Consider the following 14,443-nt stretch of genomic DNA (forward strand, 5'->3'; position numbering starts at 1 on the left):
AGAAATCTATCCCTGCGGATGACAGTTGATGCTCTCTGTTGAAGGTGGCATATTACACCCCGAGTTTTAGGCCTAGAAATCACATACATGCGCGTATATTGAAGGATGGGGTGGGGTGGGGGCTTTGTTTATTTGTATGAAACATAAACGATGCATGGAGATGATTTGATTATGAATTAGTTTATTATCCCTGGTAAGCACAACTCATACCTCTTACCTAGACTCCCCTCTCACCCACCTATATAACCACCTCTTCCCTAAGTGTCTCCTTCTCCCCCCTCCTCCCCTACATTCGATATCTCCTCTATCTTGAGCTCTGCTCCCCCTTCTCTTTTCACTTCCAATGCTCTCTCCCATCTGTTTCTCTTTCTCCCTGCCCTTACCTCCCCCCACACACTCCCCCCCCCCCACACACAATCTGTTCTCCCCTCTATCTTCTACTTTTTCCAGTAAAAATTGCTTCAGTAAAAGTCATTAGCTTATTGGAAGTCATATAATGGCCTTCCATCGATTCAGGTACATGGGATTAAGGACATGAATCGATTTCGTTTATAACACCTGCGTGGGCACTTTTGTAATGTCGAATGCAAATATTTCGATGGTCTATATTTTTTCACAGCTAAAATAGCTAGCCATGGCTTATTCGATTTTGTAAACCACATCTTTCAATGTAGATTGCCATGCTCGATTTCTCTCCTCGTGAATATTGCACTGCGAAATTTAAACATTTCTTTTGTATACTTAGATCAGGTAACTTCAAACCAAATAATTTTCTTCTTCACACCACTCATAAGAAACTGAAACGAAAACCGAATCTGCCTGATACAAATGTTCAGTTTTTAACAAAAGGTAGAAACAAAGAATTTGATATCTTGTGAGGCAAGTGGTTAGGCAGGATAATAGGAAACCATGTGACCAAAACCAAAACCAAAACCAAAACTAAACATTTGAAATGACCGATTGTTGTTGGTGCCTACAGGAAAGAAAGTTTCCTACTAAGACCTAACTTTTGAGACAGTTTGTGTATTTGAAGGTGCAAAATTAACTATAGGTGCCCTGTTTTACAGCCACGTTCAGCAACTCATCATCATAACACTTGTATAATGTAAACAAACCCTACCTCAGTTTGATTGACAGATGATGTCAGACATGGCAGGAAAAAAGTGGGCAATACGGGAAGCTCATTGCCGGGAAATTTTTGGTTTTTGACCAAAAAAATAAAGAAATACATAAGGGAAATATGTCATACTGGAGGGATATTTGGTAAAACTGGAGGGAAATTCTGGATTGCTTGCAGGGAAAAAAACATTTTTTCAGCCTGTGAGTCAGACGCAAACTAGTCTTTTTAATGTTGTCTTTAATTATATTGCTCTCACTACTGATGTTCGAATATTACCCACAATGCACTATTTTAAATGATCCATACCACTTATTGTTGGCATTCTAACTCCACTTTGCCCACAACATTGCCAGTCCTTGTGTGTGACCATCATATATTACTCTTTTTATAAGCCTACCAAAAAATTCACTCTCTTCCTAAGAACATCAATTATGACAACCCACATGAAAGGAGTCAGTCTACGATTCAATAAATATAATCTGGGAAGATTAGAAAAGAAGGAATCGCTCACTACTCCTGATTCCAGAAAAATACAGCACTATCTTTTTTGGATTAAAAAATAACCTGTTTTGCCAAATGAAACATATCCCTAAATCATAAACATTTTTATTTAGTACTAACTACTAACAGTATACAACAGTCCAGGGACTGTCTTTTGGAATTGGCAGAAAAGCATTAAATAGCTCTTCTGGAGCCTTCAAGGACAGCTGTTTAGAATGTAAGGAAAGAATGGTCAACTAAGGAGAGCTAAATATCTCTCTCCTATATCAGATTTAAGGAGAACATTAGAGAGTAATAATTACTCTCACTCTCCTCAAAAGGCAGTCCCTGCAGTCTATAGTCGCCATTGAGCAGGAAAAGTCTCCTAGGTACTTGTGGCCCTTGAACATGTTTAAAAACAAAACTAACAAGATGTTACATAAAAGGTTTTGCTTTAAACATGTTCAAGGGCCAATGACACACAGGAGGTTTTTCTTGCCCAACGACGTAATGTTGAATGGCAGTGATCAAAAGGTCATATTTTGGGATAAAAGCCTCCTATAGGGCAAGTGACCTTTGTCAGCCTTTTCTTATCTTCCCGATATCATCAATCTGGTTTCAAAAAATCAGTTCAAATCAATTTTACTATCAGTGAGAAATGGCCTTTTTCTTTACAATTGAAACCCTTGCAACCAATGGCCGCATCAAGTCCAATTCGGAATCACCGTCACTCTCCGAAGTGTCAGAATCATCACTATTAGCATAATGGCCCAGGCCAGGTAACACAGCTACTACTTGTGCCCTTTTCACCTCTGACCTCTCACCTCCAACCTCTGACACCTGTTGGGCTGTTCCATTTCTTACAGCAGGGGTTTGGATAGTTGATGGTGAAGTACTCTGAGGTGCTGAATTGGATGTGTTGTTTGCTGCTGCTGAATCTGTGTCGACTTTTGTTTTTTTGGAAGCACTTTCATCAGCAGAGTCACTTCTGCAACAAAACAAGAAGATAATTATACAAATTAAAAACAGGATTAAGGTGGTACTACACCCCTTGATAAATTTGTGACTATTTTTGCATTTTTCTCAAAAAATAATAACACACTGGTAACAAAAGTTATGTATATTATAGGCAAAGAATCCAGTTACTACACTAGAATTTCAGTGACTCAAGACAAGCGGTACATTATTTATGATAAGAAAAGAGGTACTGCTAGAATGTTACATCATTTCTTGACATATATATTACGATACGTCAAGAAATTAGTACACCTGAGAACACGTCATTTGCTGTCACGCCGACTTCCAATGCGCAGTAACAATATTCGATAAACGATTTGCGCATTGCCGCAGATTGGTGTGACGTCAAATGACGAGTTCTCAGGTGTACTCACAAAGGCTTATGGGATTTACCAAAAGGTCAATTAATTGATTTTTGAATGATCCTGATCAATACTTGTTAGTGATGTAAATAGAAGATATTGGCTCTTCCATTTAAAATCCACACTACCCCTGTGGAAGATTTTGGAAATATATTCCACAGTAGGAGTATGTTTTTCAAATGTAATTACTCAGAGTTAATCATTTTGAAACCCATACTCCTCCTGTATAATGACTTTCACAACTGGAGTGAGTATTTCAAATGTAAGTTACCTAATTGTCTTATTCTATTTGAAACTTATACTCCCTCTGTAGAATACTTTAGCTAAATCTTCCACAGGGGTAGTGTGGATTTTAAATGGAATAGCCCATTGACTGCTCAGTGCGAAAAGAGGGTAAGTGCGCAATAGTGCCCTGTGAACATTTGGCAATTTACACACAGTACATTGTACTCATCTTCACATGGCAGCTACTGCACTTACCCACTTTTGGCACAGAGCAGTCGATACTCTCCTATAGTCTGTATTATCTACCTCTAGTCACCGGCACTAGCTTTAAAGTTCAGCGTGTTCTGCGTTAGCTTAGCGTTCCTTGGTGTGTGCACATACTTTTACGAGCTCGATCAACGTGCCGCATATGTAGACGCAAGAAACTACGCTAAGCCAACGCAGCACACGCTGAACTTTAAAGCTAGTGCCGGTGACTAGAGATAGATATACAGAATATACCATATTAGGTCTATCTGCGTATTTACACTGAGCACTCTGTATTTTTACCAGGTATTACCTGGTAATCCACAATCCGATTCAGCCAACAGCCAGCACGTTTCTACTGATGCATAAAATAAGGGTTGTGGTGTGTACCGGAAGTACTGAAAATATTTTCCTGACCCCCAAGCTGCTTTTAAGGTCACAATGTGATACATAAAATGTACACAAATGAATTTCAACACCCGGCAACCGTTAACCGTTGTGTTTCCACTGACAGAAATACCGGGTGTCACACCACATGTGCTACCTCATGAGGTGGATCACGGTTGCCGGGTGTCCACACTGCATCACTCTGAACCGATCTGTTTCCACTGAGCACATTAACCGGTAACACTCTAAACTAAACCACATTACCCGCCAACCGTCCCCCAGTAGAAACACACAGACTGTTATCTGTGCTCCTTTTACTTACTTTTTCCTCTTGACTGCGCCAGCCAAGAGTGATGCCTGTGATTTCTTCTTACTGATCCCGCTCTCTGATGGTGACTTTTTCTGCTCCTTAGTGGATGTTGTCGTACCCGTTGATGACGATGATGCAGATAACGAAGAATCTTCAACTGATAATACTCTGTTGTGAGATTGCAGGTTAAGGAAAGAATCTGTCAAGCGGTTAAATACAGTGTTTAATTAGAGAATAAAGGTATTGTTTTTAGCCCCTGGAGTGCATCTATCGTCTCATATAACACGGGCGACATCATTATTTCAAGTAAAACAATGAGGCGAAGCTGAGTTGTTTTACACCAAAAATAATGATGTCGTCCGTGTTATATGAGACGGTAGATGCACAACAGCGGCTAAAAACAATGCCTTTATTCTCATTCTTAAACACTTCAATTCAAATAAAAATATCATACAAATTTTAATCAAATTAAATCTACATTTTGCAAGGAATTACCTGGGGCTTAAATCGATCAGTCTCGTTGTTGCTGTGCGCCTCCGATTGGTCCAAATAGAGAACAGCGTGTATCGCGTTGACCCATTAGCGCTGACCCGTGTGATATCGTGTCATATCACACGGGTAAAGCTGGGTAAGAACCAATAAGATTGCAGGAACGTTCTCAAGTGTTTAAGAATCTACAATAGCTGCCCTATAAAAAAATGTGACAATTTCTGCATTTTATATATTGTACAAAATCTATAAATTTCTTGCCCTAAAGCCTTGATGTATATGTGTATTTCACTGTTGTTCATCCAGGGTTGCCAAAAGATTAAATAATCGAAAAGTCGCTCAATTTTTCTCTTTACCATTGGTTTCTATGGGGCAGGAAACGATCAGAAGTCGCGGGAGCCAATGTTGAAAAGTCGCCCAAATTTTTTCTTAACCATTGGTTTCTATGGGACAGGAAATTGTCAAAAGTCATGAGGAAAATCTTCAAAAGTCGCCCAATTGGGCTACCAAATCGCGGGTTTGGCAACCCTGTGTTCATCATCATTTAACAACAATGCGTCCACACCGTCTGCAGCTATATGAATGAATGAATTAACACATGCAAAAAAATTACTAATTTTGTGAACACATATAAAAACTTTGCTGACAATTTTTCCACTTTTTCTTCATTTATAAACTACGCAAAAAAAGTTTCTTTATGGTTAGGAAATTTACCCACTATTAAAATCTAGCGACCAATTGTGTACGTTTGCTAAATAATCGCATGCGGGAGATTGTCCCTGCGCATTTTGACACCTCAATCACTACTCTCGACACTCCTGAGAAAAGATATGGATGTTTAAGTAACACGAGGTCGAAAAATGAAAATTGCAAAGAAGCCTATTCAATGGTTTTAGAGCTGATTCACTGATCCAAGACGGTTTCATTATTCCCCCTTTTCAATTTTAATTTAAAGCATTTTAATTGATGCATGTTGGATAATCCATTGATTATTGTGCAGATGAATGATCAAAGACAAAGGTGAGTGGGTACTAAGACATTTACCTTTTGAGAGATGGATTTGGAAAAGGGACTCAAAACAGGTCATGATTACAGCTGCATTCCTGGAAGCAGAAGGAATTGAGACACTTGAGTGGCCCTCCAGAAGCCCTGATCTTAACCCCTTGGAGAACCTTTGGGATCAGCACAAGAGGCGAGTCAACAAGAAGATAAAGGCAGATACAACTCTGGTGGGGTTGCGTCGCATCGTTATCAACGAGTGGAGCGGGGTTGAGCAAGGTAACATTCAACGCCTCATTAGGAGCATGAGACGCCGCGTGGCTGCTGTAAGGGAAGCCAACGGAGGACACACAAAGTATTGAAAGACTGATAAAGAAAGAGATTAATTTCAAGTGAAGTTGGAAGCGGCAGTATGATGCCTGAAATGTGCTCAGCAATTAAACAAAAAATGTTATCTGCATGTTTGTTGTTTTTTGTGTTCTTTTATGCTGAAAACTTGAATAGGCCTTTTTGCAATTTTCATTTTTCGACCTCGTGTTACTTAAACATTCATATCTTTTCTCAGAAGTGTCGTAGAGTAATAATTGAGGTGTCAAAATGCGCAGGACAATCACCCTCATGCGATTATTTAGCAAACGTACAAAATTAGTCGCTAGATTTTAATAGTGGGTAAATTTCCTAACCATAAAGAAACTTTTTTTGCGTAGTGTAGTACCAAAAGTAACTACTTACTTCAGTATAAAATTGGTATTATCCTATGATGTTGATATTTGAGGCTGATTTTTTGTGCAAATGAATACATTATATCTTGCATGGCATGCTTAGAGGTGAAATAAAAGAGTACATTTTTGGAATTTGAAAACTTGTTTAGTGCAGTTTTTCAAAACTTATAAAGAGAATCCAAACAGGGGCCATTTTTGACCGAAAACAGGTCAAACTCTGTGTGACTTCTCTCTAGTCCAAAGGGTCGCTAGTCCAAGGTTCTTTGTCCAAAGGGTCACTAGTCCGAAAACCAAATTAAATTCGCTAATCCAAAGGTTCTCTAGTCCAAATATAGAATAAGGGTTAGTGTTAGGGTTGGGTCAGGGTTAGGGTAAGCGACCCTTATTCTATATTCGGACTAGTAAACCCTCGGACTAGAGATATTCGGACTAGCGAACCTTTTTAGAATTCGGACTAGCTAATGTTAAATTACATGTTCGGACTAGCGAACCTTCAGACTAGGGAACCGTAGGACTAAGGAGTCTTCGCACTAGGGAACCTTCGGACAAGAGCGTTGTCACCAAACTTTGACAGAATCTTGGATAAAAAAGGATATTTTATACTCCTCCACCTCCTGCATGATCTCCTTTTCTTCTTTCTTCTTCTGCATATCGATCTCCATCTGTCTTACTGCTACCTCATCCAGAAATTTACTCTCATCATCATCAAGACCTCTCACCATGTTTTCTGTTAAGAAAAAAAGTGCAGTGAATTAGGTTACATGTTGATTGTCTGAAGAGTCATTAGGACTAACAAAAAAAATTGTTTGATTGGTGTAATCCGACCTACCCTAAAAATAGGCCCAACCCTGACTTTTTTTGAAAGAAAAAAAGTAAATTAATAAAAGTAAAAAATTAAAATTAAAAAAAAATCCCTATCTACCCTAATTTTTTTTTATGTTACGCCAATCAAACATTTTTAGGCCTTACTCCAAAAACCCAATAAACCATAACCTTACCTTAACTGTAACCCTAAACTTTGCCCAAACCCTATTCACAACCTCAGCGTATAGCAACATAAGTGTGTCCCAATGAATACGCACATCGGCGAGGAAGTTATTGATATCCAACAAAGACCTCTGTGTGTGTCGTAGAAAAATATAAGTTGTGATTAAAATTGTTTATTTCAACAAATTTCAGAGAATAAAATCTTGAGATTGGGTTGAGTGATGAGTTAAAAATGACGATTATGAATTTGGTTAATAACCTTGCATCAGTTTTATAAGTCAGGCATTGTGAAAAATCCAAACATTTTGTGGACCTCGAAATACCCCTTGGGGCACAGGATATTCCTCGATTCCAAAGACAAAATGATTAGATTTTTCACAATGCCCTTCAAAAAACTAATACAGAGTTATTAACCCTAACTCAAATCCCAACACTAAACCCTAACCTAAACCTATCCCTAACACTAAACCTACAATTTAACCCTAACATTATCGCTAACCATATTCCAACCTAAAATGCCCTTAAACTTTAATTTTAACTCTTTTGGGACTTTTTGGGACTAATTTTAACTCTATTGGGAGCACGGTGGCCTAGCGGAACGGGCACTGACTCATAATCAGAAGGTTGCGGGTTCGAGCCCGGCTGACGGACATCGTGTTGTGCCCTTGAGTAAGGCACTTTATCTCGATTACTCTCTCCACCCAGGTGTCTAAATGGGTACGGCATTCTTAAATGCTGGGAAGGTAACAGACTCGCTGTAGAGGAGGTGTAGCGATCCCCCTATCGCAACATGACATGGAGGAGTCTGGCCCAATCGCCAATGAATGAGAGATGGGCACTCCGATCACTGTTTATACAGGATCGTCTCCTTTACCTTTACCTTTTGGGACTAATGATCCCTTGGATTTAACAGAATCTACAGTAATATCAAATAAGAATATAAATTCCAATTGCCATCGTTAGACTAAGTCTAAAGTTAGACCTGGTCTAACTTGTTTTGTGTATATGTGACACGATCAAGGGAAATGAGTCGGATGTCGCTAACATTGTTTTTGAGATATTGGCAAAAATAGTGTTCCAATTCTTTTGTTTTATATTGTTTTCAGTGATTGATAAATTGATGTAACTTCGCAAAGAAAAGTCGTATCAACATGGGGTTTTCAATTTCTGAAAGCTCTAGATGTCCTCTTTAGAAACTTTTGTAAAAGTCATTTTTGACCAGGGCCGACATGTGGCTCATTCCCCTTGATCATGTCACATATACAAACCTTACCAGGGCCGTAGCAAACAGGTGGACTGGGTGAACAAAGTCAATGGGCCGTGAGGGTTTAGAGGCCCAAGGCAAGGCCTATATGGGTTAGGGTTAGGGATAGGGCTGATAAAGGAGATTTGAAAACGGCCCACACTGCTGAACCCTGTCCCTGAACCTTAGTACATGTATGTAGTATGCACAAGCTATGGGCATGTCTCTTTTCTTAAAATTTTAATTGTCATAACTCTACAAAATCCCCAGCTATTTTTTTGTGTGTGATTCTCTAAATATATACAATTTCTGTGCGATTTCCCTGCAAAATAGTATACGGTACCAATTTCTGTGATATTTGCTATTTTTTCCTGCATGATTTGCCATTTTTCCCCATCGCAATATGAGACCTGAGCTCTTATGATACATCATCCGAGGAGCAGCTTCAGATAATACCTTGGGATTTGGGGCAGAGGTTATCTTTTGAATTCTTTCATGACCACTGAAGCATAGTCAAGGACACTCTCGCAAATTGAAAGACTTGTTGCTCGCAATAAAAGAATGTCAAAGGTCAAAAAACACAAATTTTGTGTAATCCGCTCCCCATAATATTGGTCTTACGAGAAAAGGCTGGTCTCATACATGTATATGCAATTTTGAGCCTCGGCTGGAGTTCTACTTACTAAACTGATGCTGATCATCATACTCTGCTTGCTTTCTGTCTTTCTGTTCTTGAAGTCTGTCGTATAAAAGATCTGTTGTCATATTCTTCTTCAGGACATTCTGGCCGAAAAAGATAAGAAATTTTGTAAAACAATTAGCGAGAAGGAATCTGGCTTGTGATAAAATAGGCTATTTCAGTTGAAAACCAAACACCCCGATGGATATGACTTTAATCTTCCACACGTACAGCGAGTGTGAATTCAAATGAGGTTTGTTTGCTTGTTTGTTTTTAAATGGTCGCTCTGATAGGACCAGGCTCAAACAAAATGCTCAAGCCAGGTTAAAAAGCCTATAAAAGCATGCTGGTCTATATGGAAAGAGAAGAGAGAAACAGCTTTGAAGAGGTTACTTGAATGGCCATTGGGCAATGGCAATTATGACATTTGAAATCTACACCCGCTGTGTGGAAGATTAAGTTTATTATATCTATCTTCCGCAAGGGGTGTATGTGTTTCAACTAGAATAGCCTGGCAACATTACCTTCTGGTTGATCAGCTGTGCGTACTTTCTCCCACTCCTCCTGTCTCTTCTGCCTCTTCTCATTCAGTTCTGTTTCCGACACAAAAGACTTGAATGCCAGCCCGTCTGACATGATGACTACGGTGTATCAATTAGGAAGGATGGTAGGGAGACAGCACTGTCAACTTCCTAAACCAAAACAAAAAACAAAACAATTACTAGTATCATCGGGGCTCAAAAAAGTTTTTTTATGCACCCTAAACCCTATAACCAGTAGTGGAAGATTCGCACTCCATAAATAGCATTCATTAACGATACAGGTGAGGTGACATCATTTTAAGGACGATTATACAGTAAATGTGCTATTGGGAATTTTCTACAGTACGGAAACAGCACGTTACCAGTGTGTTATTATTTTTTGAGAAAAATACAAAAATAGTCACAAATTTACCACAGGGGTGTAGTACCCCCGTAAGACAAAAATAAGGAATTTGTAATTTAGATACATGTACTGTCAATATCTGCATATATTTGAATGGGGCTTCAACTTCATCAATAGGCCTACTGTTGTTTTCTTTGTTTTTTGCCCAATTTTTCATTTCAAAAATCCCAAATGACAATTTGAATGGCTTATCCTTCACTTTTAAATTTAAGCAATTTATGAACAATATTATTTTTTTTACACTTTCGCTGGGATCACTGAATGGGTTTTTAAGCCTGAACCATCTTGTCCATTTTGTCAAAAGTGCAGGTAAATTAACCTAACTCACATCACACACACACGTAACATCTGCTCCGCTTGCAGAAAAGTACAACTACATTACAACAAGTCTAGTTGAACTTCTTGAAGTTCCGAGTATAAGTGTGGAAGTACTGTGATGTATGACAGGGAAACCTCAGTTAACACATTTGCTAGTCAGTCAAAATGGCCTAAACCGGCAATACAAATTTACATTGAAATTTAAAAGAACCGCTTGCTCAAGGAAACCTGAGAGACTCGCACATGGAATTGAGAGGGATTTTGATAGTAGTTCCATTAAAAAAAAGCTGCTATCATCACTCATGAGATTAAGATCTAGAAACACCCCCGTAATGCTGTTTTGGGGAATTTTGCTAGCACGCAGAATCTTTTTGATGAAAGTCAATCTTTGACTAGATGTAACTTTGCTACGGAAAGTGCTATGACAAAAAGGTTTTCAGTGTTGGCTTTCTTTACTCAATGGCTTTAATTTGATATATAAAATGATGCAGATTGATGGCAAATGAAATTTAAATTCACCTGGCATACCTACGTGATGCATCACGCAGTTCAGCGGCAAGTGGCAGAAACTAAAGTATGACTATGAAACCAACATTATACCATTGATACATGAACCTTTGCATCTTAGCAATACATAGTATGTGTGTCATCATTTCAGTCTGAAGTCTGATCTGAAGTAAGCTTAACCCATGAAAACAGCTTCAGCTAGCAACGCCAACGTTGCTCGAGAAACACTAGCCACGAATTTGCTCACGGATGCCCTCGCATTCGTGGCTAGTGTTCCTTTGCCCGGAATATCGGTCGGTAAACAAATTACGTAAGCTTACCGTTACGTAATGTCATTGTAATAACAATAGGCAATTCTGAAATACCCCCTAAATACCTCCTTGTACATAGCTTTACCTACCAATTTGTTACTATGCGAGTTGTTGATGTAATTCTCAGTTCTATGTGTCATTTCAGGTGCATTTAGGTAAATATTTCATTACTATTTCTGGAGAAATTGCTGCAATATTTTCCGGCGATCGGCTGGCATCACCATTTTGTCAGGAAGTAATTCAAGTAAAAGGTCAGAGAGATGCAGGTGGTGAACGCCGTGCAATCTCTAAATTCAGTAAATTTGCTTTGTCAGCCGTGTAATTGAATGGGATTTATATTTTGAAATTTAAAAAGCGTTTTAAAATATCACAAACAAGTAGGCCTATGTTTATAAATATTTACAAGCTGAAACCGTTGGAGTTCGATAATGAGCCCTACAAAAATAACCTTCAAATTAATTAAATACTGTAAAATTTGATTATTTACTGGTTGCGAGTCACTCTGACATAATTCGCCGTGTTGGTTAGGCTCCGATCACTCAGTGTGCAAATTGAATGGCGCGTACCAGTGATCACGGCAGCTGCGAAATTCATCGCACTTGTGTGGAAAGTGCCATCATGTGCATACGGCTTAGCAGTTTTGCCGTCTCTCTCTATCATGCATGTCATCCGCCGCCTGACTGAGGGCAGCAATCTAAGGTCAGGTCACGTCAAGTAAGCTCACGTGGTAATCAGAATAATTAAGATACTCTCATCTATAGAATCTGTTAGCCTATGACCTCCCAGTCATTATTCATGAATATTTACCTGCGTCAAATGCCCGTACAGGTTGAGGCTAAATTTCTGCCATCTTTTTCGTCGGCTGTGCAGTCATCAAAAATCAGCTTATATTTGCTTCAATTTTTAGGATCGTAAGTATCGAAAATGTAAAAAGGTGCGGCGTAATACATGAAATAGAATAAAGCTTATAATGACACGCTTATGAAGTGTGTTTGTGAACTATGAAGCATGTTTACGTCCCGGTACAATTTTATGTATCGGACTCTGCACAAGGATGAAATAGTAGCCATCTCTAACAGTAAATGCTAAAGCATTTACGTGTTAGAGAATAAGCCCAATCGCCATTGTGACTTCCGGTTTTTGAGAGCACTTTTAGGACACTTTGACCTCTGCCATATCGGGGAAATTGCTCTAATTATTATTATTTATTTATCTATTTAGTGTAAAAATGTTATCATTAAAAATATTTAAATAATTAATTTATACAACAAATATATTTTTTTGATTTGTTTTTATTCTAGTAAAACTTTTTAAAATTATTTTTGTATGCACAAAAACCAATATTTCTGATAGGTCAAAGGACAAAGTGTCCTAAAAATGCAAAAACTGTCCCACAATGCATTGCAAACTTCTAATGCCGATTTGGCTTATATGCAGTGATGCCAACGCCGCGCCTTAGGCGCACAATTGGGCTACTTGGCGATCACTTGCCGCTACTCAAAAAAGCATGCCGCTACTTGTCTAAAATTGGGCTACTTTTGCCAGTCTCAGGCATGCACTAATTTGATGTATTTTCCTTTCAATTTAGCCGATTTATAAAGGTTTTGAGTCTTTGAAGCTCCAAATTGAAATTACAATGGGTTTTGTGACCATTTATTGATCGGTCAGTAACTTCCCAGCATGGAAATAGTAGATGAGAAGGAATCACAACGAAATCGATCGCCTGTGACTAATCCCGCTTATCTATTCTTCTTTACAAAGGAAGAGGACTCAACAAATTCCCTTTTGAGGACACTCATATTGCCGCCATCAGCGTGATTTGGTAGCATAACTGGAAATTCATAGCGATAAATCTTTGCGCACAAACAAATTTTGAACCGGTTGATGTGACCTTAGTTGATGCAGCGCACTTTTAACGTTCATTTAGACTGGATTTTATAAACATTTGCAACAGATTTCTGCATTTTCAGATGCAGAGAAGTCAAAACAATATAAATATTGGGAATGTAATCAAAATACGTTGTATTTTCGACTAAAGACACTTTTAACAAAGTTTTACATTTCGTAAGGATAATCGTATTTTAGCTGACCCCAAATTTAATTAAAATGTAAAGGTAAAAAACAAGTTGTTCCGATTGTTTCCGAAAAATGGGAACAGATTCTATCATAAGACAAACGGAAAATCAATTCTATCAAATTGCCTTCACATGTGCCCCAGGCCGCCCACATAGGTAAATTTGCCCCCTAAATGTTTCAAATATATGACTTTCTACTTCCGATTTTGGTAATACACCCTTCCCACAAGGCATTATTTTTGGCTATGTTATCCCATCTGTCCCATAATGCATTCATATTTCCCGCCCTTTCCTGCTCACAAGGCCGCATTCAGTCCATAAGCATTGGTCGCTTGACTGCAGCTTTAGAATTGAAAATGTCATGTCATAGAAATGTTACGTCACCGATGACCATCGTGTTGGGATATAATCCCGAGGATTATGATGTAACTATAGTGTTTGACGTGTATAGAAACGTCAATGTACATGTCGGCAATGTGATTGGAACTTTGATGATGGTTAGTTGTGATTCCTTCTCATCTACTATTTCCATGTTCCCAGTAAGTACCGGAAGTTTCAAAGTCAAGTGCTTTTCCGCCCAATTGGGTGTTTTGCGTTCTAAATTCGGATAAATCCGCCCAAATATCCGGTATTGGGCGCTTTTTTGGAAGCTTAAAAAATTGGGCTACTTGAGACTCCTTTACCGCGGCCTGGCGAGTCAATGTGCCGCGCCTTGACGCTGAAAAGTTTTGGCAACACTGCTTATATGCTCGAACAACGCCAACGTATGTTCATCAACTTCATGTTGCAATGACATTCAGACAACATGGACAATATGACATTCATGACATTGTATTAACGCAAATTTTAATAGACAAACGTACAAGCTAAACATTCAAGTACAAAACAGCGTTATAATATTACCTGGTTGTGAGATTTTTACTGTTAAAATGAAGAAAAACACAAGCACAAAGTCGTTTCTCTAAAATCAATCAATCTAGGTTGACCTTTGACACGGCTACACACAGCCCGTGGTACACAT

General features: G+C 38.7%; 1 protein-coding gene across 1 annotated transcript; it reads right to left on the bottom strand.

Moving 5' to 3' along the window:
• Window positions 1-404: 404 nt before the first annotated feature.
• Window positions 405-14,423, bottom strand: LOC140146830 (uncharacterized). The gene is given in 7 exon segments (XM_072168709.1): window positions 405-2,588; window positions 4,160-4,319; window positions 6,953-7,084; window positions 9,271-9,337; window positions 9,339-9,370; window positions 9,791-9,958; window positions 14,326-14,423. Coding segments are annotated over 6 exon segments (843 nt in total). The 5' UTR covers window positions 9,903-9,958; window positions 14,326-14,423; the 3' UTR covers window positions 405-2,248.
• Between the last annotated feature and the right edge of the window lie 20 nt (window positions 14,424-14,443).

The sequence above is a fragment of the Amphiura filiformis genome, chromosome 2 (genome assembly GCF_039555335.1).
Source record: "Amphiura filiformis chromosome 2, Afil_fr2py, whole genome shotgun sequence".
Classification (NCBI taxonomy): Eukaryota; Metazoa; Echinodermata; class Ophiuroidea; order Amphilepidida; family Amphiuridae; genus Amphiura; species Amphiura filiformis.